At 42.3% G+C, this 25,717-nt stretch overlaps 1 protein-coding gene across 2 annotated transcripts in view; it reads left to right on the top strand.

The window, feature by feature from the left end:
• PRKRIP1 (PRKR interacting protein 1) overlaps positions 1–13,380 on the top strand; it is a 29,484-nt gene extending 16,104 nt beyond the window's left edge. The window contains exons 4-7 of one of the 2 annotated variants that reach the window (XR_016313629.1): positions 2,390–2,475; positions 5,692–5,744; positions 9,532–13,000; positions 13,083–13,380. Coding sequence is in view for 1 of the 2 variants with exons in the window: in XM_089683743.1 (XP_089539869.1) it covers positions 2,390–2,475; positions 5,692–5,744; positions 9,532–9,611 (219 nt within the window). In the remaining variant the exon portion in view is untranslated. Of the gene's footprint in view, positions 1–2,389; positions 2,476–5,691; positions 5,745–9,531 lie in introns of both variants that reach the window. The other variant, XM_089683743.1, reaches the window with a different exon arrangement.
• The last annotated feature ends 12,337 nt before the right edge of the window (positions 13,381–25,717 follow it).

Raw genomic sequence — 25,717 nt, 5'->3', positions numbered from 1 at the left:
TTTCTAAAGGTAGTTCCTCTAGACTTTTCTCGTGTAGAGACTTTTTTATCGTACTTGTATTTAAATTCGACTGTGAAATTTTCGCTCCCCCTCCTAAATGCAGAATTGCTTTTCATGTAGAGTCCTGGGTACACTGTCTCTTCCACCTCTGGGGCTCTCTAGATTTACCGCCTCCCTCGGCCACTCACCCGTTCCTGATTGCTGTTTACTCTGGCTGGTCATCGGTTGTTGTTTTCTTCCTGGGTCTTGCTGGATCGTGCTTTGGGGGGCTCCCAGGTCCAGCAGTCTCCTCCTCAGATCAAATCCTCATGTCTTGCGGCCACCGCCTCCTGTGCTGCACACCACTGCCGTCACCTCTATACACTCTGCCTTTCTGTGTGTGGCCCGTCACACTACACAGGAGGATAAGCTGATGGCCTGTAATGGATGTGGCAGGGAAGCTCCAACCTTCTCTCTCCAGCTCTCAGGTTCCCAGGCTTCCCGCTCGGTCACCTGGCCGATCACCTGGGTCCTCCCAATCATCCGCCTCGCTGCCAGGTCCTTCTTCTCTTAGTAATGGGCGGTCGCCTCCCAGTTCTCAGCCGCTCTATGTCTCACCGTTCCGCTCTGCTCCCCAGTCTGCCGGCCGCACAGTACTCTCCCACACCAGGCTTCTCGGTGGTGCAGGTAAGCGGGGGGGGGGGGGTGTCAGGTTAGTGCCATTTACTCGGCGGGTGTGGGAGTTCCTAGCACACACCGCTGTGCCCCTCCCCCCACTTGCTTCTGCTGAGTTTTAAGAGAACCCGACACTACTATTTCCTAACAAGCACACGATCGGTGCTCATCACATTGCAAGGTCTCTCCCCTCCCTGCGAGTCCCCGGGTGCGGTGAGGTGGAGATAAACAGTGCAATGTTAAAAACATTAAAAGTTTAAGTCGTTATAAATCCCCTTTTGTTTATAAAAGCCCTAGACATTCCTAAAAGCACCTCAAATTTGAATATGACTTTGATTGTCATGAGGGTCAAGTACATTGAGACCCCGATTTAGTTTGGACTAATTGTTTTTTTCAAAAATTTCCACACCCCTGCATATACACACACACGTTGCTGGGATGGAGAGGGGATGTAGGGTAAAGAGCGCCTTTACTGAGGATGGATTTAAAGCTTAACTCTGGCAAGTAAATATTGTCTAAATACAAGAGCCATGTGTAATCTTGCTCGAATCTTGGCATACTTTGTGTATTTCTTCCAGATCTGTGCAGTAATCTAGTGTAAAACGTTGGCTCTGTACAGGAGCTTCCTGTAATAAAGACAGGTCACAGCTGCTCTCTCTCTTTGTGCAAGCTGATTGGTCTTGTCTCCGCCCCCTCCTGTAGTTTTCTACATACAGCCTGCTGAGGCTGAGCAGCAAAGCCTGCTGGTCCCTCCCACAGCTTTGCTGTCTGCACAGGCTATGTAGCACAGTTGTGATACAAAAAAGAAATCCAAAGCCTATAGACACACTTGGCACTACTGGATCAGTTATCCTAATCAGACACCCTGTATTCCCATGAATACGGCAGTGTGTTCACAGAAGGGAAAAACGTGAGCTGCTCTGGGTCAGCAGCTTTATTTTCAGATGAAGTTCAAATGATTTCTGTGGTATGCTTAACCTCGCCCTGTTGTCTTACATGATGTTCATTATACTTTTTGTTCAGATATTGTTGAATATAAGGATAAGTTCACCTTTTAGAAAAAAAATAATAAATGCACATTTTTTTTTTTGTAGGTAAAAATGTGTATTTATTATTTTTGTCTACAGGAGCCTGTAGCCAATTGCAGCAGCAATCAGCAGATCACTGGTGCCATGTAGGTCTCCTGCATTGTCTGTCGGTATATCTGCTTGCCTGTATGGAATGTACGAGCAAGTGGATATACTGACAGGAAGAATGAATGAACTAGTTCATTGAGGACTACAAGCTGTCAGCCGGTAAGGCTGTCAGGACTTGTAGTCTCTCATTCATAGATGACTGTGAATGAGTGACGCGGCTGTGTGGGTGGAGCCCTGCACACCATGTGTTTTTTTGTTTGGTTTTTTTTTTATTTGACAGCTAGCTGGGGGGCAGAAGATCCCCCACTAGCTGTAAAAGCAGAGATTGGGGGGAGCAGAGGCTGGCCTGATTGTAACATGTTACACCCTGAATATGGGTGTAACATGTTACACCCTGAATATGGGTGTAACATGTTACACCCTGAATATGGGTGTAACATGTTACACCCTGAATATGGGTGTAACATGTAACCTGTTACGAAAGGTGAACTTGTCTTTTATACAATTTGGAAAAATAAATGTATAGTTCAGTAAAGAAATGTGCTGTATGATATAATATACTGTATAGATATAAACAACTGACTATTACCATATTACAGCAAACGCTGGATGACGAATTTCAAATAAAACTAAAGGAGAACCAAATGAAGGCAGAGGAGAGAACAGCAAAACGCAGATTAAAAAGGTAATTGATCTCTGCATTGTTAATGAGAAGCTAATTCCTCTGGGCGTAGGATCCCATACTGCATTAAGCTAGGTTTACACTGCTATGATCCAAATTTGATTTGATCAAATTTGGAATATCACCAAAGTAGTACAGGAACCTTTTATAAAATCGTGTTGTGCACAGTTGCACTGATATCAACGGGCACCATTGAAAATTTACTTTTATTTTCCTGCAATTCTGTGCAACACAAGTCACATTTGAAATCGCACTAGTGTGAATGGAGCCCTATCTAATAGAGGGCTGTGTGCATTGCTTGTATCAGGATTTGTGTACACAGACTTATTTGCATGCTGATACAAACTGACACCAACATTTTGGAACCAAGGTGTGTGGACTTATTAGAACAGTCTTAGGTCTGCCTAATTTAAGATTCCCCGAGGCGTTAATGGAGTATCTTCCCATTAGCTCTCACACCAGAAATGATTAACCAGTTGCCGCCCGGCTTATGGCCAAATGGTGGCCGGGCAAACACTTTGTCCCTCCGGGAGGATGCCATATGGCGTCCTTCCCGGAACTTGCTTTGCGCGTTCCCGCAGGGCCACGCTGTGGAGAGATCTGTCACCAGTCGTGTACCTTGGACACGGCCGATGACAGATCTGTGTACCGGCCCCGTTGCCAGTACCATGTGACCTGCTGTGACCAATTACAGCAGGTCACATGACAGTTGTATACAATGGATGGCTTCCTTTCATGCCATCCATTGTATACAAGTGTGTCTAGATGTGAATGGTCACAGCAATCACATGCACAGGCTGGGCTAATCACAGACCACCTGTGTCATGTAAATTAGCTGTGGCCAATCACAGCTAATCACAACAAAAAAAAGCCTGAATGAATCGATTTCATTCAGCTAAATGCTTGCTTTTAGCAAAGAAATGATTTGCTATAATCAAACAAAATAGTGTGTAAAAAAAAAAAAAATACTGATCACTTCCCTAAAGTAGTACAATGTTACTATGGTAACATTATACTACTTTGGTCATGTGCAATATGAAAAATAAAATCTTAAAAAAAGAGAAATGTAATAAAAAAAATGAAGAAAAAATTTATTTTTTTTTCGTACTGTCACTAGTCAGTGTCCCTGATCACCGCCACATCAGTTATATGCTCATGCTGTACTGCACTGGTGACAGCATGAGCATAGGAAAAAAAAAAAGAAAAATTGTGAAAAACATTTTTTTAATTTCTTCATCTTCCGAAAAATTATGACAAAAAAATTACAACTTCAAAAAACTCACCATGCCTCTTATGAAATATGTCAAACTGTCTACTTTGCAAAAAGGGGTAATTTGGGGGATATCTGTACTGTTCTGACATTTTGGGGCCTCAAGAAATTAGATTGGCCGTCAGTATTTCAGGATTGATCAATTTTCAGATATATCCCATAGTTTGTGAACTCTATAACTTTCCTACAGACTAAATAATAAATACTGATTTGGGTTATTTTCACCAATGAAATGTAGCAGAATACATCTTGGCCTAAATTTATGAAGAACAATTATTTATTTGCAAACTTTTATAACAGAAGCAAAGAAAAACGTGGGTTTTTTTTCAAAATTTTCTGTCTTTTTTTGTTAATTTAGCAAAAAACAAAAACCCCAGTGGTAAAAGAAAGCTCTAGCTGTGTGAACAAAATGATAAAATTTTAGTTTGGGTATAGTGTTGTATGACTGCAATTGTCATTCAAAGTGTGATAGCGCTGAAACCTGAAAATTGGCCTGGACAGGAAGGGGGTAAAAGTGCCCGGTATTGAAGTGGTTAAAGGTGCTGTACCATTTGGAAATTACCTCTTTCTTCAACTTTTGAGTAGAAAAAATTAATCAATTCTGTTCTCGCTCTTTACCAATTCTCCTACACTGCTAGCAGCTCTGTAATAAGTTTCAACAAGATCTGGGGCCTCTGGTCCTGTTCCCCTCTTACAACCAAACCCCAGTGTGGTTCTTGGGAGACCATAATGTTCTCTCTCCATTCATCTCTTATATGTGAATATATTTAACTGAATGTTCTGTTACCACTGTACCTGTGATATATTTCTTTGATGTATACAAAAGGACAATTGTATCGTATTACGTTTAAACTTAGCAACATCTTTGGGGGGAAAAAAAAGCTGGCAACAACATTTAAACAGTCAGATTCAGTCATTTTTGCAGTCTATATTTGAAAGTGTAAAAGATAAAAATATGAACTGGATTTGTTGTCCTCTGTTGTTAACAAATTAGTCAAATTGAACTTGTGCTCATATTAAGCAAACTAAAAGATTTACAGATTATGAACCAACAGTAAAAGTGCTTTAAAACAAGCCTTTATACACCTCTGTAGCTTCAGGTATTGTGGAGAAATTTTTCTTCCAAGTTTACAATGCAGGCACTAATATATAAGCATTTTTCCTATTACTTTATATTCCTACGGAACCTTAGCAGTGTGCCAGCCATTGTGGGTGTTTAGCTGTTAGAAACCAAAAATCTGTCTTTAGAGTCTTTGTTGTGATCTTTGAGATTTAATTACTTCACAGTACAAGCTGCAAGAGAGGTCAGAGATGGCTTGTTATAAAGCCATTTTACTGCTTGTTAGGAATAGGCAAATATTTTAATAGTTTGGCCACAGGGGCACTTTAATAACTTTAAAGGTAGAAATTTGGCATCCATTATTGAGTGTAATAGAGGAGGAAAAATAGGATAAGGTTGTATTATTTTATTTGCCCTTGAAAGTCTTTCCTGTTTTAATCGTTTTATGACCAGAGTTTTTTAAAGCGTAGATGCCCAGTTCAAGTTTAGCAGCATTGGTATGTACTGTATTGGTTAACTTGTCTAGTAACTCTGAATTCCTAGTATTCTGCTGCAAGGTTATTCACCAATCTCATGGCAAGGGACATGTTATATTTGGTCTTCAAAAGAGCATTCAGGTTAAGTTCAAGCATGTGTATCTTATCAAATCCTGCTTGTATGAGGTTGAACAAAAAAATTACCCAATTACTATGACTTCTACAGCCCAAAAGTCGCACAGCTAATGGGTTTTCTGTGTTGGCCTACTAGCATATATTACTTACATTAGCAGGAAATATTTCATCATATATTGTTCATGTTTATTTCTGCATAGTTTTTTCATTGCATGTAAAAAACATAACATAATGTGTGGTACTATATATAATAACTTGACCTTTAATGTGATTTACAGACAAAAACTTAAAGAGAAGAAAAAGACTAAGAAAGCAAAGCAAGAAAAGAATGGTTTGTATTTTTAAGTGTAATAGATACAGTATTTAATTCATGATTTACTATAAGTGATAAATCACACCAACTGAGATCCTGATAAAAGATATCTGCACCACCTTTAGTATATATGTACAAATAATTATTGTTATTAATTTTCAATAGATATATCAAAGTTTGACTCTCACAACCTAGTGTACAAGGTATCACCAAGCATTCCTCTATTAGAATACATCTCCCAATATACCCTTAAAACCATGATTCCCCCTATCAACAGAAACCAGCCTCATAGTAACCTCTAATAAACAAAAAAAATGGAAACCTGAGCACACATTCTCAAGAGAATTCTGAAATGATCTGGGTTAAAAACACAAAAGACCCCATACAAATTATATACAATCCTTCCAGTTAAATTATATCAGGATATTAAAAAATTTTATAAGTGAAAAAATATCATTGTAATAGTATCCAAGTTAAAATGTATCTGAATGCTGACAAATGTGTTAAAATACGACCAATAAAAGTGTTAGTAACCCTTTCAAATGTTACTACACCTAAATGAAGCTAGAGGGAGCAGTGCAATCCTGGCTGTTCAAATGGCAGATGGCATGAGGAAAAAACTCTGTTACTATAAATAATGATGATTATTATCTGCTCCTATACCAAAATAACCACCAGCAGATTTATTCAAAATATAGGTATTTACCATATGCCAGCTAATAAATGCAAAAACAAAAAAGTAATATATTGCATATTACCAGTTCTTACATGTAGTGGCTGCAATTGTTTCTTTTAGGCCTTTTTGTCTTTATTTTTACCTAGTAATCCTTCCAGTAATTCTCTTTCTGTCGTATGATGACATCACTCCCTCACTATATTTCATCTATAAAGGAGTTATGTTGTCACCTTAGAAAAGAAAGTGTGTTGGGACTACAGAACCCCTCCCCTTGCCTCCATAACATATGGATGGGGCGTTCTGTAATCCACAGAGTTGAACTGGACAGGGCGACGTTGCTTGGGATAGCACTACAGAGAGCTGAGGAAATTGTCAGCTCGCTGGATTTTGGCAGGATCAACAGGCATTTCTTTTTGCACATGACGAACAGGCATTCACTTTCATTGATTTATTTAACAGACAAAAAGAACACAAATAAGAGAAGGTAATTGTTATGTTTACATACACTTTAATATTCAGGTATGTAAAATATGCCGGCTTTCTCCTGGCTTTTTGGCCTCCAGCACACTATACAGCCAGTCATTGCCTCAACAAACTGGTATGATACTGTGGGGGAGATTTACTAAAACTGGAGCACTCAGAATCTGGTGCAGCTGTGCATGGTAGCCCATCAGCTTCTAACTTCAGCTTGTTCATTTAGACTGGAAGCTGATTGGTTTCTATGCAGAGCTGCACCAGATTTTGCACTCTTCACTTTTAGTAAATCCCCCCTGTAAAAGAATCCCTTACCATACAGTGCTTTAATGCCCATACATTGTGCTCCTGCCTTTTTTCCTGAACACACCACGAGATCCCACACATTATCATGGTAGGCCTTTAGCATCCCTTTGATACTGCAAGATAACTAAGGGACCAGTTGTTTTCACAGCTTCTGCAGAAATGTGCCCAAATTACATTAATTTCCTGTTAGATGGTCATCCCACCTTTTTATTGGCTTCCTGATAACAGGATGAAATTGGAAAAAAATATTCTGTTATCATTCTACCACACATTCTGCAAGCACAAATAAATACAAAAATTTCCAACCTTCCTGATCATTTTTCTGCAATCAAAAATATCCAAATCTGTTTTCATTTCCATGTATGTAATTGAAACAACAATCACAACAAACAAATTATTGAACCATTATAATGAAAGGTATGTAAATCTCTCTATTATTATTATTATACAGTATTTATAAAGCGCCAATAGTTCGCTCAGCGCTGTACATTACAAAGGGGGACAGAACATGTGACAGAACAATACCAATACAATGCAAAACATGAGGGGATCGAGGGCCCTGCTCTGTCGAGCTTACAATCTAGGAGGGAGGGGATGGTGGCACAGGAGGAGATAGCTGTGGGGGATGGAGTGGTAGGAAGAGTGGAGGAGGTCGGCAAGTTAGCAGGGGGTGGGGTAGGCTTCCCTGAAGAGATGGGTTTTCAGGGTGCGCCTAAAGGAGAGGAGAGTAGGTGATAATCTGATGGGTTGGGGCAGGGAGTTCCAGAGGATGGGTGACACCCTGGAGAAGTCCTGGAGGCGGGCATGGGAGGAGGAGACCAGGGAACTAGAGAGAAGGAGGTCTTGTGAGGAGCGGAGTGTGCGTGCTGGGCGGTATTTGGATATTAGGTCAGTGATGTAGTTCGGGGCAGTATGGTGGACAGCTTTGTACGTCAGCGTTAGGATTTTGAATTTGATCCGTTGCGCAATCGGAAGCCAGTGGAGGGATTGGCAGAGGGGGGTGGCGAAGACAGAGCGGTTGGAAAGGTGAATGAGTCTGGCAGCCGTATTCAGGATCGACTGAAGCGGGGATAGCCAGCGGTGAGGCAGGCCAGTGAGGAGGGAGTTGCAGTAATCGAGTCGTGACATGATGAGGGAGTGGATGAGCTGTTTAGTGGTTTCTGGGGTTAGGAACGTGCGGATTTTGGCGATGTTGTGGAGGTGGAGTCTGCACGAGTTTGTTAAAGATTGGACTTGGGGTTGAAAGGATAGGTTGGAGTCCAGAATGACACCAAGTACTCTGGCCTGCAGGGCGGGTTTGATGGTAGTGTTGTTGGATGTGACGGAGAAATCAATGGGGGGTGGTGTCCGGGCTGGGGAGAAGACAAGAAACTCAGTTTTGGAGAGGTTCAATTTAAGGAAGTGGAGCGACATCCAGTCTGATATGTCGCTCAGTAGGTGTGTGATTCGGGCTGAGACCAAGGGGGTGAGGTGGGGGGTTGAGAGATAGATTTGTGTGTCGTCGGCATAGAGGTCGTAGTTGAAGCCGTGAGAGTGTATGAGTTGGCCAAGGGAGGAGGTATAGATGGAGAAGAGAAGGGGCCCGAGGACAGAGCCTTGAGGGACCCCAACAGAGAGTGGGAGTGAGGGGGAGGTGGTAGCATTATAGGTAACGCTGAAGGAGCGTTGTGACAGGTAGGATGAGAGCCAGGAGAGAGAAGAATCTCTGAGGCCGAGGGAGTGTAGTTTTTTGAGGAGGAGGGGGTGGTCGACTGTGTTGAAGGCCGCAGAGAGGTCAAGGAGTAGGAGCACTGAATAGTGGCCATTAGCTTTGGCTATTGAATATTTTATATTGATAGGTGTGGACATGAACATGATCTAGATTGTAAGCGCTAACGAGCAGGGCCCTCTGTTTCCTCTTGTACCAAATTGTATTGTAACTGTAAAGTTTACCTTCATTTTGTAAAGTGCTGCGCAAACTGTTAGCGCTATGTAGATCCTGTATAATAATAATCTGTAGAATACACCTTTGCATGTCTATTGTCCATGTTGAGGTAATTGAACAGTCAAGCATAATACATAGACACATTTCCGGTACCTGGAAGTACAATTTCAGTACTATCCAATACTCACATGTGTACTGTTGTGATCTTTTTGGTGGGTAAAAATGTTTTTTGTCCTTTACTCTTGCCTTACAATATAAACCTGAAGATGACAAGATGGAGGTGGTGAGAAGTAGGCACATTTATGTATTTATCATGGTAAACTGCATTTTTGTTTTTTTGTATTAAAATCTTAATAATGAAAATGAATTACTTTTACTTCCTTTGACCCCTGAATCTGAAATATGTTATGTGAATTTTAATTTAGGAACACAGAAGGATCCTCAAAAAGTGGAAGATAAGGAGATTAGTGCTGAAGATTCTGAAGAGGATGAGTCTGATGAATAGGCATCGTGTTGTGTTAGGAGCCATTTATGGACTTTTCCTCCTTGAGCTGAAGACTTTCCTTAAATAAGGATTTGAACATTATTGGACTTGGATCAATGCCATTATTTAAAATTGGATGCTAAAAGGCAGCCGATCATACATTTACTGTAAGAGAGTGCTTGGCTGTGGAGGGGGTGGGAGCAGCTGGCTCAGGCTGTTGGTGGATCACTGAGAGGCTGAGCCAGCTGCTAATCCAGGCATCCGGGTGGATCCCAAACATATGGTTGGGATCTTTTCAGAGCCTGGACCAGCTCTGTGACAACAACCAAGCCAACTATGGGCTTTAGCCCGCTATCGGCTAAAAACGGATCACAGAAATGCAGAACAAACTGCGCTCATGTGATCCATAGAAGATTTATAGCTTTGACTATACTTCTTTAAGGGTTATGCCACCCAGAAACCCTTTTTATAGAGAGCCTGTCACAGTTGGCCTTATGTAAAAATCTGAAAATTCAGCCTTAAATTATAACCATGCAGAAGTAGTCATGAAAGGTGTATACTTTCATCCTGATTTCACTTTGTAACATCAAGTCTGACAGTTGCTTCTATTATAACTGCCTGACCTCACCCACTGTTTCACCATTCTTTAGTGTATAACAGTATCAGATAATCGGGCCCTGTGCATTATGTTCCGCTTAACTACATGGCCCTGGTTCTGGAGGATCTAGGAGACATTGGGGTTGATTTAGTAAAACTGGAGAATGCAAAATCTGTTGCAGCTCTGCAAAGTAATCAATCTGCTTCTATTTGTGTTGTCCATCTGAGCCACCGTCAGAGGTGCAGCACATGATATTTGCACAGCTGATTTAAAATGCAAATGTCCATCGCCGGACACTCTGCACAACAGAAAGCCAATAAATTCCTACGATGTACCAACCAACTTGCTGGGGATTCAAACTAAGCATCTCATGCTTTCAAACCCAGTGCTTTATTCCCTGAGCCACCGTTCTAACTGCTTGCTGTGGGGTGTAATCTACTGGGGCCTTATCTTGTATTTTTTTAGGCCAATTCTGACATTTCTTACATACCTGTCAAAATCACCATTTGTTTGGTCTCAAAATTACTAAGTGTCCCCAAACATCCTACTTGTTTAAAACGAGAGGGTTTTTTTTGCAGTTGTTTGCATCACAAGATATTTGCACAACCAGTTTCAAAATGCCAAAGTTTAGGCAAAAATACACTTTAATGCAGGGGTCTTCAGTCATTCAAAGGTGACACTTTACAGGCTACCATTTGAAAGCTACATAAGAGGTGTGGTGCTTGAATTATTGCATTCACTCTGACGTTTGCGACGATACCTCACAAGTGTGGTGTGATCGCCATGTACACATGCATGTGGAACGCACGTATGCATTAGCATTTTTAAAAAAAACAGTTTTTTTTTTGCTATCACAAGAGCAACACGACAGGTCCTCTTTACTCATGATCTTATGCTTGAGAGCCTTTTAATTTAGCACCTGAGCCAGCGTCAGAGCTGCTCACAATGAAGTGCAAAATACAGGTGCCTTAGCATGTACTTTGGAGGCAGCCTGTCTAACCTTAGCCACCTGCCTCCTTGGCCATGTCCAAATCCACATTTTTTGGGGCCAATTTCGCAGAAGAGCCCCCCAAACATCATATTTTGTGTTATTAGAGGCCTTTCTTCAAGTGGAAGAAGGGTGCATGGCAAGGGGGGGGGGGGGGGAGGACTGGTGGGATGGAACCTCAGCCAGGACCAGTTGGGTAAACAGGAGGATCGGGACAGGTGGGAAGCTGAGTCAGGACCAGAGGGGGTGATTGGGGGAGGACACAGTGGTGAGTCCAGGACTAGGGGGGTGATTGGTAAACAGGGTGCCAACACTGGTGGCAGGGTCTGGGCAGAGGAGGAGGACCGATGGGAAAGGGGAGGACACAGTAGTGGCATGAATGGAAGCCAAGTCAGGACCAGGGGGGTTATTGAGGGAGGGGGACAGGGGGGGGGGACACAATGGTGAGTCCAGGACCAGGGGGGTGAGTAGTAAACCGGGTTCCAGCACTGGCAGGGTCTGGGCAGAGGAGGGGACTGGTGGGATGAAAGTTGAGCCCAGGACCAGTGGGGTAACTTTTGGGAAGGGGGAGGGCACAGTGGTGGGATGGAGGCTGAGTTAAGACCAGTGGGGGGGTGATTGGTAAACAGGGTGGGGACTCTGGAAGGGGCTGGGCAGAGGACGGGGAACAATGCAATGAATGGGAACACTGGAGGGGAGATGAGGAGAAGTTTGGGGGGGGGGGTGCAAGCTGAGGCAGGACTGGAGGGGTGATTGGGAAATAGGAGGGGTAAGCTGGGACCCTGACAGTTGTGGGGAAAGGGGGTGATCAGTGGGGGTGGGAAAGCAGCATGCTGATGTAGGCAATGGTAGTTAACCTCAATTTACTGACCCTGACTTTCTGCCCCCCTTTTCTACTTCACCCAACTCTCACCCTTCCTGCTACCTCTACCTTCCCACTTGTTGGGATGCCTTCATTCCCCCACCCCCCCTTCACTGCTAATTCAGTCTCATCTATCTCCCCCCTCTGTGGGCACCTCACACATGCTTTCCCCCCATCCCCCCAACTTTCACTGCACCTCCATTTCCCCTGCACCCTTGCCTGCCCTGCCAAGCCCCAGCCCCACTGAAGTGGTTCCCCTATTTAACTCTTTACCTCATTCCCTTGAGGTCCAGCTCCTTCAATCCAGCTCCTCTCCATCCCTCCTCCTCCTGCTGAACAGGATCCCCTATTTAACCCTTCCAACCTCCAGCCATTCCCCTGAGGGCATATCACTTCAGCTCCCCTACTTTACTATGCACCCTTAAGTCCCTTTAACCCACTTGCTAGGCTACGCCCACATCCAGCTCCTCCCCCTTTCCTACATCTTCCTAACCTTAATCCAGCCACATTATTTGCCTGGCAATTTCACATCACCCCCTCCCTGCCCACCTTGCTTGACACACACACTCCTCTCTCTCGCTCTCTCTCTCTCCACCAACAATTTACCATAACATCAGTCCCTACCCTCAAGGAACTTACACAGTCCCCATCTCACATGCATATATTCTAGGTCCAATTAACCTACCAGCATGTCTTTGAAGTATATGAGGAAATCCACACAAGCACAGCGAGAAGATGCAAACTCCATACAGATAGTGTTATGGCTGAGATTTGAACCAAGCAACTAAAAAATAAAAAAACTTTAGTGTGTCTTGGGTTCTAAATCTAATTTGAACCCATACAGTGATTATGTGATCAATAATAAGGTGGCCCTTTTTAGAAAAAGCTTCACAAAAAACGACTCACCAAATGGGGTGGGGTTCCATAAGGCTATGCACAGTACCAACCAAAATTTTATATAGGTATGCCAAAGAGGCACTAACCCATAGAAAGCAGCCGCACAATGTGCTGCAGTTGGTTTCCTTGTGAGGCTGCTTTCTATAGGTTAGTGCCTCTTTGGCGCTACCTATATACATATTTGGTTGAGATTTGAACCAATGGCCCTAGCGTTCCAAAGCAGAAGTGCCATCCACTAAGCCACTGTGCTATTTACCTGCAGTTGTACACACCTTTCACAGCTCCCTAACAAACAATAGTGGTTTGCGGTGCTTGCTTACTGAAGATTTACTATTGAATTACAATGCTTCTCAAAGCATCATTTGGGGACATTTATAACGAGTTGCTTCTGTTAATGTTACCTCAGTTTGTGAGCATTTCATGTAATAAATATGTCTTACATACACTTTTTTTTTTTTGCATTGTGAGAATGTTGGGGACAGCCACATTCTGCTGGAAGGTGGTGTAGGTTAGTAAATGCAAATTCAATCTCATAAAAAACCTTGTTAAAGTAATTTCAGAAGCTATTTTAAATGTTTAAATCTGAAGTTTTTGTTCAAATGCCTGGTGATCCTGCCATTCTAGAGTAGGCACCTTCTCTTATAGGGGGAGAGTACTGTCCTTATACAAGGCTGTGGATAAAGTTTATGGTCAGAAAATCAACTTTCCCTTCATAAAAACTATTTTGATAGTCAGTGCGGTACTCATTCACACTATGTGCTGCGACTGGCTTTTTTTCACACTGAACAATCACCAGTCACTGCAAGGGCACATAGAAATTAATGGTTATTGCACCACAATCCTGGTGTGATTTGAAGTACAATGCAACGTGGAAAAATGTAGACATGCTTTGGAGGGCACCGCATGTCAACACATGTCCTCCTGTATGGACACATGAATGAAGAGTCCTTTTGTGCACTTCAAATAAAAAAAAAAAAAAAGTAAATAGTGTGATATGCTGAAATGTGCATCACACTGCCCCATCACTACAGCTTGTAGGCAGATATAGTCCGCTTCCTACACTGTAGGTGGCACTCGATCCGAGTAGTACTGCAGTTGGAGAGGAAGCCTGGTTTGTCCATGATTTCCTGGTCCCTGGAGGCAGCGTACTGATTGGCTATGCTACATCCATCTTGAATCAGCAAAGTCTTTTGAGGACCCTGCTCTCAGGTTTTGGCACGCACTCTGCGTGATGAGGGGAAGAGTATACGTCTGTCAGGAAAGTGACTAGCAGTAGGGAGAGGTTCCTGGTGAGGAGGGGCAGGTTAGGGACAAGCCATTCTTCTGTGGAAGCCTCTCCATTGAGTCTGGACCAGTCAGGCCGCATTCTCCCCTCTGAGACTGACGAGGAATCCACTGTGCCCTCGAGTTACGCAGAACTGTGTGTTTCCCTGGTGTGGTGACTTCCCACTGGGTTGTCTGTTCAGTTGAGCCTTTCTGTCAATACGAATCCTTGACTCTGTGTTATTACTTTCCACATCACACTGCACCTACCCACAAGCTCACTACAGGGAAAAACTGACAGCTGTCTGCATGCTATAATGGAGAATTTAGTGTGTGGGTAGTATAAACCATCGCTAACAGATGCATACAAGTATAAACACAATCCTACATACACATACTGTACATATACACTATAAAGTCAAAAGTATTGGGACACCCCTTCAAATCATTGGATTCAGGTGTTCCAATCACCTCCATGGTCACAGGTGTATAAAATCAAGCATCTAGGCATGCTTCTACAAACATTTGTGAAAGAATGGGTCACTCTCAGGAGCTCAGTAAATTCAAGCGTGGTACCATGATAGGTTGCCACCTGTGCAAGTCAATCCCTGAAATTTCCTTGCTACTAAATATTCTACAGTTAACTGTTAGTGGTCCTATAACAAAGTGGAAGCAGTTGGGAACAACAGCAACTCAAGGTCACGTAAATTGACAGAGTGGGGATCAGCGTTTGCTAAAGCGCACAGTGCGAAGAAGTCGCCAACTGTCTAGAGTCAATGGCTAAAGACCTCCAAACTTCATGTGGCCTTCAGATTAGCACAACAACAGTGCGTAGAGAGCTTCATGGAATAGGTTTCCATGGCAGAGCAGCTCCCTCCGAGCCTTACAAAAAAATGGCTCACAAACATAAGGTGGCATGACAAATAAGGCCCAAACAAGCTGATATTCTTGTTGCTTGCCCTGGGTAGGGGGTTGGATCCATGTCTATAGAACAGCCTGATGGAAAGGGGCAGTACTGGGGATCCAAGATAACTGCCATCCATCATCCAAACAGAAGCCCAGTAGTTGTCCACTCCCAGAAATTATGTCAGGAGAAAGGAACGCGTTTTAGGGAGGACCTCCCCATCAGCCTACCTAAACGGGCTATCTCCCCGGCTTAATATCTGCATATAATAATCCTATATAAGCCATGGCAAAATGAAAAACCAAGAAAAATATCCTGCAGTGTGTATTGTGAATAGCCAATGGCTTCTGTGGGTGTATTCAAAGGTATATAAATAATCATAAATAAAAAGCAGAACCATTATTTGAAGGATAAGTTCACCTTTCGTAACATATTACTTATTACAGTACACCCATATTAAGGGTGTAACATGTTTTAAATGGACTGGCCCACGCTCCTCCACACTCCCCATTGTGACATGTAGCCGGAGATCTCAACACCCCCCCCCCCCCCACCCCCGTGCGGGGCTTGTCAGTCCTTCACAGTCCTCTGTGAATCAGAAAACTACAATTCACGACAGCCTTAGTGGCTGTTGGCTTGTAGTTCTCAATGAACTACCACAGCACTGTGGAGCGCCGTAGTAGTTCATTGATTCTTCCTGTCAGAATATCTGCTTCTCCGTACATCCCATATGGGCAAGCAGATATACTGACAGGTCTGCAGGAGACCTGAATAGCACCAGCAATCTGATCACCTGAGGCTCCAGAAACAAAAAGTAACAAATGCACATATTTTACCTCCAAAAAATGTGCAGTTATTATTTTTTGTAAAAAGGTGAACTTATCCATTAACCAACTCCCACTCACCATATAAGGTAATAACGGGTGCAAGGCGGTTCTCTCATTTTGGGAGGATGCCATATGATGTCCTCCCACTCTAACCGCACTTGCGCGCCCCCGGGCCCGCAACGTGGCGATCGGTGGTGCGCTGTCTCCCTGGGACACAGCGGATCACCGATCAACGGAAAGAGTCAATGACATCGGCTCTGTCATGTGATCAGCTGTGTCCAATCACAGCTGATCGCATCTAAATAAGGAAATGCCGGTTACACTGTTCAACAAATTTTTATTTTTTGCCAGTTTTGGAAACAAAAGGATCCATTTCTTAATGAATTTCACATTCTGAGTTCAAATATAACAATGAAATTTGTCAATTGGCTCTAGTTTTTCTGTAAACGGAAAGTTTTCTACTATAGGCGTAATGACTACATAATGCACAATAATTATATAGATAGATGTCTTTCCACAAATATAAAGCAAGTGATATTGACTACATAACAAAGCCTAAATGGCATAATATATTGCATAGGATTACCAAGAAAAATTATAGCCATAAGCTAAGTTGAATCATTTTAATACTTAGGATTCTCACTAGTTTTGTCTTCAGTTTGTGTCGGTTTTGCTTCTCTTGGCTTTTCTCTTGTATTCGAGGAAAGGGCTATCTCTTACAACTGCACGTGACTACACGCTTCAGGTTCTTCCTCACTTGACTCAACCACGAAGGATTCTGGTGCTTTAGGAATTGGTAGCCCCTCTCCATGAGGAACTGGACGTATTGCCGATGGAATATTTGGATAGTGCACAGATAACTTTTTCTTCTTATTTAGCCCTTTTACAATTGGAGGCACCATACAAAAGTAACAATTACTAACATGATCTGTTGGCTCTCTCCAAATCATTGGCACAGCGAAAGGCATAGATGCCTTTTTTCCATTCAACCATTGCTCCAGTGCCGTCCCACAAGAATTGCAGCATATATGTGGTGCCCAGCTCTTGTCCTGGTCTCCTATCTTGCAGCCAAAATACAAGTTGTAGGCTTTCTTAATCATTCCTGTTATCCTCCTTTTTTGTGAGATAAAAGTTATTTCACCGCAGATATAGCAGAAATTATCTGCTTTATTCACACAAGTTCGAGGCATTACTGAGTAGCCTATATAAGCATAAAACGAAATGTAAAGACGCTGTCGAACTACAATCAGCTACAGATACTGCAGCTTTTATGCAGTGAAGTGATGCAATTAAAGGCTAATATTGCATCATCTCAGTATACATGCAATTTTCTATTGGTCACCAGTATCAATTGCGCAATATGCAGCTGAAGTTGCATCATAATTTTGAATGGCTTACGTCATTAGATGGGTGAATATATCATGGAAACTAGAGCCAATCAACATTTTTTAGGGTCATTTTCGTTTTCAGCACCCCAAAATTATGTAAGATTAGCTAATTTTATGCCCAAAACTTTTTACCTGTTGAACAGTGTTATCGGCATTCCTCTCCTCCGGAGCTGTCGCGCTCACAGGTAGACTAGCTCACTTTGGGTCCTCAGGAGCTGATGGCAAGCTGAAATAACAAAAAGTTCTTTAAAGGCAATAAAGAGTCTTCTGCATGCGTGATGGGGCCCAGTTGGTGCACAGTGAAGAGAAGTGTGGACTGTAATTCTCTGAGGAACAGTGTAATAAAGAGAGGGAAAAATAACACTCCCCCTGCAAGAAAATAGATAGATATAGATGTAATGTTCATTTAAGGCACTAGTCACTAGTGAATCTAAAGCAACAAATGGCCAATGGTAAAAGCGATTGTTGGCACAGGGTCAATCTTTGGGCTACAAGACTTTAGGCACAATAGGGAAAATGCCTCCTTAGCAGTTTGAATTGATGATGATGGTGACACAGCGGTGGTTCGGCCTGTGGACTGACTGTCCTGCTATCAGTTCTGGTGATAAGGCTGTGCTAAGTGTAGTCAGACAATAGCGGCTAAAGGAACTAGGCCGCCACGTCTAATAACTGTGCAATGTCCGCAACTGTATGCAGGAAAATAGCAAAGGTGGAGCAGGTATCAGTGTTCCCTGTTCTTGCTAATGCTTGGGACTCTCTCACCCGAGGAATGGCGTCTGGTGACTTCTGGCAGTCTTTCTCTCTCCTTCAGTAAGACCTCCACACCCTCTCTGGTCCCACCTGCAGTATTCCAGTCCAGTCACCTGCTAGTAGATTAGCTTTCTCCATGATGCTGCAAGGTCATGATGCTGCAAGGTCTTGCCTCCTCTCTTTCCATGGCCTGGTCCGGTCCTCCCGCTGTCAGCACACTCCTCTCTCCAGATCTCTCCCCTCTCTCATCTCCTGGGCTTTCATATATATATGCCTCCACCAGGGGCGGACTGACCATTTGGAAACACGGGCACTGCTCGAGGGCTCGGGTCAATAGGGGGCCCCATGAGATGCCCCTGGTACCTTTTTCATAGGCTTTTTTGAGTTTGGGCAAGGACACAGGGGCCCCATGATCCCCTATTGCCCAGGGGCCCCATGAGTTTTCAGTCCGGCCCTGGCCTTCACCCATACGCCAGCTCCTCTAGGAAATGTAGTTCTTTACTACACTGTTCCTTAGCATAGTCTTGAAGTTCAGCATACAATTTCCATGGGGCTGCTCTACGGAGTGTGAATGCCACTGTTCTGCAGGACACTGCCATCTTGTGTTTGTTTTACCATCCTGCATCCACATGTAGAGGAGTTACATATTCATAATATGTTGAAGTGATGTTTTTATTATTGTATATGTAAGGGTAATTTTATAATGCTTGTTTAATTATACTGTGGTCTTATATTCTTTAGCTGTACCTCCTCTGCCTCTTCCCTGCTTCTGTTCAGCTTCAAAATCTGTCAGATTGCATGCATGAATGTAGAGGAGGCTTTTTAGCTGCCCAGGGACTCTTAGTTGGATTGGCATGTGCATGAACTGCTGGCAAAATGACAGTTGAAGATTGTCCGGCCAACTGATAAAAAAGCACTTAGAGGAAGACCTTCCAGGCTTTACAGAAAAACATCTCACCATTACTGAGCCAGGTAGGTCAGAATAGAGCCACAGACCACCAATATTGGGGGGGGAGGGGGGTGTATTTTTATTGCTAGTTGCTGACCACCAAAGCTGGGAAGGTGGGGGAGGGGTGTATTTTTACAGCAGTCACTAACTACCAATGTTGGGGGCAGGATTTATTGTTCCAGCCAGCCACTAGCCACCAATGTTGAGGTGAAGGCAGGGGGAGAGTTGCTCCATCCAGTCACAGACCATTAATGCCTTGGCGGAAGGTTTTATTGCTACAGCCAACCACTGATCACCAATGCTGGGGGGTATTTTTGCTGACAATTACTGACAACCAATTTTTTTTGGGGGGAAGGGGGTATGTTTACAGCCAGCTACGGAATACCTACATTGGGGGGGTTATCTGTACAGCCATACACTGACCACAAATGTTGCAGGAGGGGGGTCATTTTCACAGCCAGCCACTGACCACAAATGCTGAGCTGGTTATTTCTTCAGCCAGCTACTGACCATCAATGAAGGGGAGGTTATTAAAAAAACAAAATGTTCACTATTGTTTCTTGGTCCTACTACAGGCATAAGAAATAATGCACACATACAGTGGGGATCGAAAGTTTGGGCACCCCATATAAAATTTTAAATGCCCAGACTCATCTGACCTTGCACCAACAATCGGCACCATGGGTTCTTCTAAGCAGTTGTCTAGAAAACTGAAACTGAAAATAGTTGACGCTCACAAAGCTGGAGAAGGCTATAAGAAGATAGCAAAGCGTTTTCAGATGTCAATATCCTCTGTTCGGAATGTAATTAGAAATGGCAGTCATCAGGAACAGTGGAAGTTAAAGCAAGATCTGGAAGACCAAGAAAAATATCAGTGTCAATATCAAAATGTATTATGCACATTAATACAAATTTTTAGCTGGGGTGCCCAAACTTTCGATCCCCACTGTATACTGTATGGTATAGCCACAAACATCAGGAGTAGGAGATTTTTTTTTTTTTTGGTGGTAGGTCATATGAAAGGAATTTACAGCTTAAAGTTTAAAGACTTTGTTTCACTGTTTTGGAACTACAGTATTTTCCTGTGATAATAAAAAGAAATCAGATGTCCACTATTGTTTATCACCAAATGAAGGCCCAATGTATCCTGAAAAAAGATAATATTCACCTGGATGCACTAGGAAGCTGCAATGATATGTGCAGTTTTACTAATGCATGCCAACGTTTCAAATCTGGATTAATTTTAACTTTTTTCATGAAGGCGTTAACATTTCTTTTTATGGTTAATGATACCCAGAAGGGAGACCCAGAAAAAAACTGTAGGGATCCAGGAGAACATCTGGAAGAAGGAGACCTGAAAACAATCTTAGCAAATACAACTGGAGAATAGTGAGGAGACTGCTCTGTTTTCACACTTCTTCACTACATTAACAGTTATTTTGGACAACTTTTTTTTTATAAATGTAGCTGTATATTTTTATTATTCAGGATATATAGAGCATATAAAACTAAGTGTTAATGTGCTGCTATAAATAAATCTCCCTTCTCCCACAGCTGCTTGCATTAATGTGATGTACACAACAAAAAAATTTAATATATTGTCAAACTGTACAGCACTCTATGCAATAGTTAATGCAAAGAAATAAAATGCAAAAAAAATCCAAATATCACAACAATTTAAAAATAACAAATGTGAACAACTCCAATGCAATATGTTTTTTACATAAATATCTGTAAAGTCCACAGTGCAATGCAACATAATCAAATCTTCAAGGTGCTTATACAATAAACAAACTGATTAAGAAAAAAGTTGTGACTAAAAACGACTCCTTTTGTGAAAATCTCTTCATCAACCTCATGGTTCTGTGACCTTCACCCATACATATAGTATTATGCTCACCAAAATATAGTATATGGACCTCTAAGTGATAGAAGGTCTGATATCACTTTAAAATACCCAAGAATAGTATCCTCCGTTATATATAAACAACTTTTATTTAAAGAAACATTGTCATTAACATAACTGGGCCTGGTCTGAAGTTACTTAAGGACACTTGTTAAAGGGGTGAGTGTAAGGTATACTATACACATGGTTCACACCAGGGGACAAGACAAAACAAGAGGAGACACATGTCTAATGAACATCACTAGTGTCTATGTGCATATAGCAGCCAGCCAATCAGGAAGCTGAGGTGACTTGGCATACGTGAGGGAAGCACTTGGTAACGAAGGAACTTGTGTGTTTAGGGTTCTTTCCCTAACAATTGATACCCCAGTCTTGGGTCTGACTTGCAGTATGGTGCATCTCAGGGACCATGTTTGTATCTCACGATAGATGGAGTGAGGGGAGGGTAAATACGGATTATGTACAAAGTCATGCTTCCTTTTAATGACATAAGATAAATGTATGGTAGTGATGTTTGGTATGTCATATGGCACCAGCTCAAAAATGCTGCATGGAAGGGAGGGAAGTGTAATAAAGGACATTATCCATAGTGTACAGAGTATAGGACTAAAGAACTGTGCCATGGAATCTAAAGAGATAAACTACTGTCTGTATGGAGAAGTGCTGCTCATTTACAAAGAACTCCGCCTTAACACCGTAACTACATTTCAACGTACCTTTGGCAGCCTGCAAGGGCATGAGCGTGCCACTCCTCCCCATCTCCATGGGGGCACTGCCTACACTCACATAAAATAATAAACCAAGCTCTTGCAGATGATTAGTAATCATGCCTGTTATCCTCACATGTGTAGCAGGTCTCTCCTCTCAGCTGTGTGCACTGACAAGCCATCTCTTCTATGGCGTAACAACGTCACTGGGGGATATTCCGCCTCACGCATTGCGTCTCCTAGGGACTTCGTCAAAGGCTAGAATCACCCGGGATTATCATACTTTAATAACCCTCCTCTTGGTTACCATAGTTACTCTAAAACAAAACAGCCATCTTACTACACCCTGTCTTCACTATCCACATTACTGCTCTCTAAACTGCATAAATTATTATAATACAGGATTTATATAGCGCCAACAGTTTGCTCAGCGCTTTACAATATAACGGGAGACAATACATCAACAATACAGTTCAATACAAGAGGGATAGGAGGGCCCTGCCCCTTGGAGCTTACAATCTAGGCGACAAAAACAAACACTACCTTGTCACCTACAGTACTGTATATTATTATACAGTATTTATAAAGCGCCAATAGTTCGCTCAGCGCTGTACATTACAAAGGGGGACAGAACATGTGACAGAACAATACCAATACAATGCAAAACATGAGGGGATTGAGGGCCCTGCTCTTTCGAGCTTACAATCTAGGAGATTGTATATTGCACTCCATCCTGCTTAGTGGGAGCCACAGGAAAAGTGAACTAATCCTAAAAAATATATAATAAAAATAAGTAAAAAAAACAAATCTTATACTTGGATGTATTGCAAATTACACAAATAAATATATAATCTAAAAATAACAAATACATAGAATCCATATAGACAAATCATAAATTTCATGCTTAATATAAATTTTGTATAATATACAAAGATCTTTTCTAATAAAATATATTCTAAAGATATATACCTGGGCATATTATCAGAAATAACTGCAAAAACAAAATAAGAATAGTAAAATTACCTGCAATAATAATTAACCTGGCTGTTGATGTTTTTTTCCACTTTTTTGATTTTCAGAACTTAATGGCTTTTTTAAAATGTAAATATAAAAAAGTCCTTTTGGATAATGTCATTTATAACATGCTGGAGAAACATAAATAATACTTGAAGACAAAGCTGCATTTCTTCCCTTGATTTTTTTTTTTACACAACATAAGGCGAGAGTGACCATGGGGGTGTCATGTAGGCTGTATGGGGCCCCATGATTTCTAATGGCAGCCCTGACAATGAGGCATAATACTAAACATGCTAAAAAAAGATTTTGAGTTTATTGACTTTCCTGTAAAGAACATTTAAAGACCCATATATAAAAGTGGTATGGCCTTACAGTGGCCATCCTGCAGCTTTAAAATTATTAACTAATGGCACATTTATAGAGTCCAGAAGTGCAGTGATGTGCTTTACAAATGTACTTAGCACTACTCTTGCCTGAGAAAGCCAGTTATGCAATATTAAAATAAATGGAGTAAAAGAAAATAGAAAAATAGAAAAGCCTGGCCATGTGACCTGTCAAGTCTGCAGCATTAAGCAAAGATAACTACATGTCATACTGCGGCCTGTATTTCACAAATAGGCCATCAAATGCAGGCTACGATGTGCAGAACTTTGCAGTGTATTGCTAAGATTGATACAACTAATCTTGATACAACAATTAATGTAAAACAGGTAAAGGTGTTCAAATACCACAAAAGATTACATTTTGTTCAGTTTTTAGGAGTTAAATACATAATGATCAGAAATAGTTTACCTAACATCACTTTAGTATTTCATGTAAAAGTTTATTTAAACTCTAGGGTGCCTTGAGTACAGGGGCGAACTGACCATTTGGAAACTCGGGAACTGCCCGAGGGCCCGGGGTCAGTAGGGGGACCCATGAGATGCCCCTGGTACCTTTTTCATAGGCTTTTTTGAGCTTGGGCAAGGACACAGGGGCCCCATGATCCCCTATTGCCCGGGGGCCCCATAAGTTGTCAGTCCGCCCCTGCTTGAGTAACATACAGTCATGGCCGAAATTGTTGGCACCCTTGATATTTCTCCAGGAAATCATGTATTTCTCACGAAACGTATTGCATTAACACATGTTTTGCTATACACATGTTTATTCCCTTTGTGTGTATTGGGACAAAACAAAAAAAGGGAGGAAAGAAAGCAAATTCGACATAATGTCACACAAACCTCCAAAAATGGGCTGGACAAAAGTATTGGCACCCTTTCACAACTGCGGATAAATAAGAATGTTACAAGCATGTGATGCTCCTGTAAACTCACCTGGGGCAAGTAACAGGTGTGGGCAATATAGAAATCACACCTGAAAGCAGATAAAAAGGAGAGACGTTCACTTAACCTTTGCATTGTGTGTCTGTCTGTGCCACACTAAGCATGGACAACAGAAAGAGGAGACGAGAACTGTCTGAGGACCTGAGAACCAAAATTGTGGCAAAATATCAACAATCTCAAGGTTACAAGTCCATCTCCAGAGAACTAGATTTGCCTTTGTCCACAGTGCGCAACATTATCAAGAAGTTTGCAACCCATGGCACTGTAGCTAATCTCCCTGGTCGTGGACGGATGAGGAAAATTGATGAAAGATTGCAACGCAGAATAGTCCGGATGGTGGATAAGCAGCCCCAAACATGTTCCAAAGACATTCAAGCTGTCCTGCAGGCTCAGGGAGCATCAGTGTCAGCGCGAACTATCCGTCGACATTTAAATGAAATGAAACGCTATGGCAGGAGACCCAGGAGGACCCCACTGCTGACACAGAGACATAAAAAAGCAAGACTACAGTTTGCCAAAATGTACTTGAGTAAGCCAAAAGCCTTCTGGGAAAACGTCTTGTGGACAGATGAGACCAAGATAGAGCTTTTCGGTAAAGCACATCATTCTACTGTTTACCGAAAACGGAATGAGGCCTACAAAGAACAAAACACAGTACCTACGGTAAAATATGGTGGAGGTTCAATGATGTTTTGGGGTTGTTTTGCTGCCTCTGGCACTGGGTGCCTTGACTGTGTGCAAGGCATCATGAAATCTGAGGATTACCAAAGGATTTTGGGTCGCACTGTAGGGCCCAGTGTCAGAAAGCTGGGTTTGCGTCCAAGATCCTGGGTCTTCCAGCAGGACAATGACCCCAAACATACGTCAAAAAGCACTCAGAAATGGATGGCAAAGAAGCGCTGGAGAGTTCTGAAGTGGCCAGCAATGAGCCCAGATCTAAATCCCATTGAACACCTGTGGAGAGATCTTAAAATTGCTGTTGGGAAAAGGTGTCCTTCCAATAAGAGAGACCTGGAGCTGTTTGCAAAGGAAGAGTGGTCCAAAATTCCGGGTGAGAGGTGTCAGAAGCTTATTGATGGTTATAGGAAGCGACTGATTTCAGTTATGTTTTCCAAAGGGTGTGCAACCAAATATTAAGTTAAGGGTGCCAATACTTTTGTCCAGCCCATTTTTGGGGTTTTGTGTGACATTATGTCATATTTGCTTTTCTGCCTCTGTTTTATATTTGTTCCAATACATACAAAGGGAATAAACATGTGTATAGCAAAACATGTGTTAATGCAATACCTTTTTTGTGTGAAATACTTGATTTTCAGGAAAAATATCAAGGGTGCCAACAATTTCGGCCATGACTGTATAAAAGTGACAAATATAGCCCATCAATGCAGTGGTTTTTATTTATGACATCAGCCAAGCTACATGTGTCCTTCCTCTCCAGACTACTTCATATTATCACAGCTCTAACAGTAAAGAACCCTTTATGGGGAAAGGGGGGGGTGTCCAGGAACCTCTGCAAGTAGACGTGTGCAGCTTTCCTCCCACTCCACCATCCTGAATTCCCCATTTCTATCAATCCTGCTATCCAACTCTTGCCCTGCATACCTCAGCTGTACTCCTTGACATAGTTGGCCCGAAGGTGCTGACATGACGAGGAAGAAAGGAGAAGACTCAGCAGTCCAAGATGGTCCACAGTGGACCCTCCCACAGTGTGCGGCCATGGACTGGAGCAGAGACACAGCAGCTAGGCTG

The sequence above is a fragment of the Staurois parvus genome, unplaced genomic scaffold (assembly GCF_062004578.1).
Source record: "Staurois parvus isolate SC_StPar_1 unplaced genomic scaffold, SC_StPar_1.0 ptg000321l, whole genome shotgun sequence".
Taxonomy (NCBI): Eukaryota; Metazoa; Chordata; class Amphibia; order Anura; family Ranidae; genus Staurois; species Staurois parvus.
Note: the sequence above shows the minus strand (reverse complement) of the source record. Positions and strands in the feature narration are given on the sequence as shown.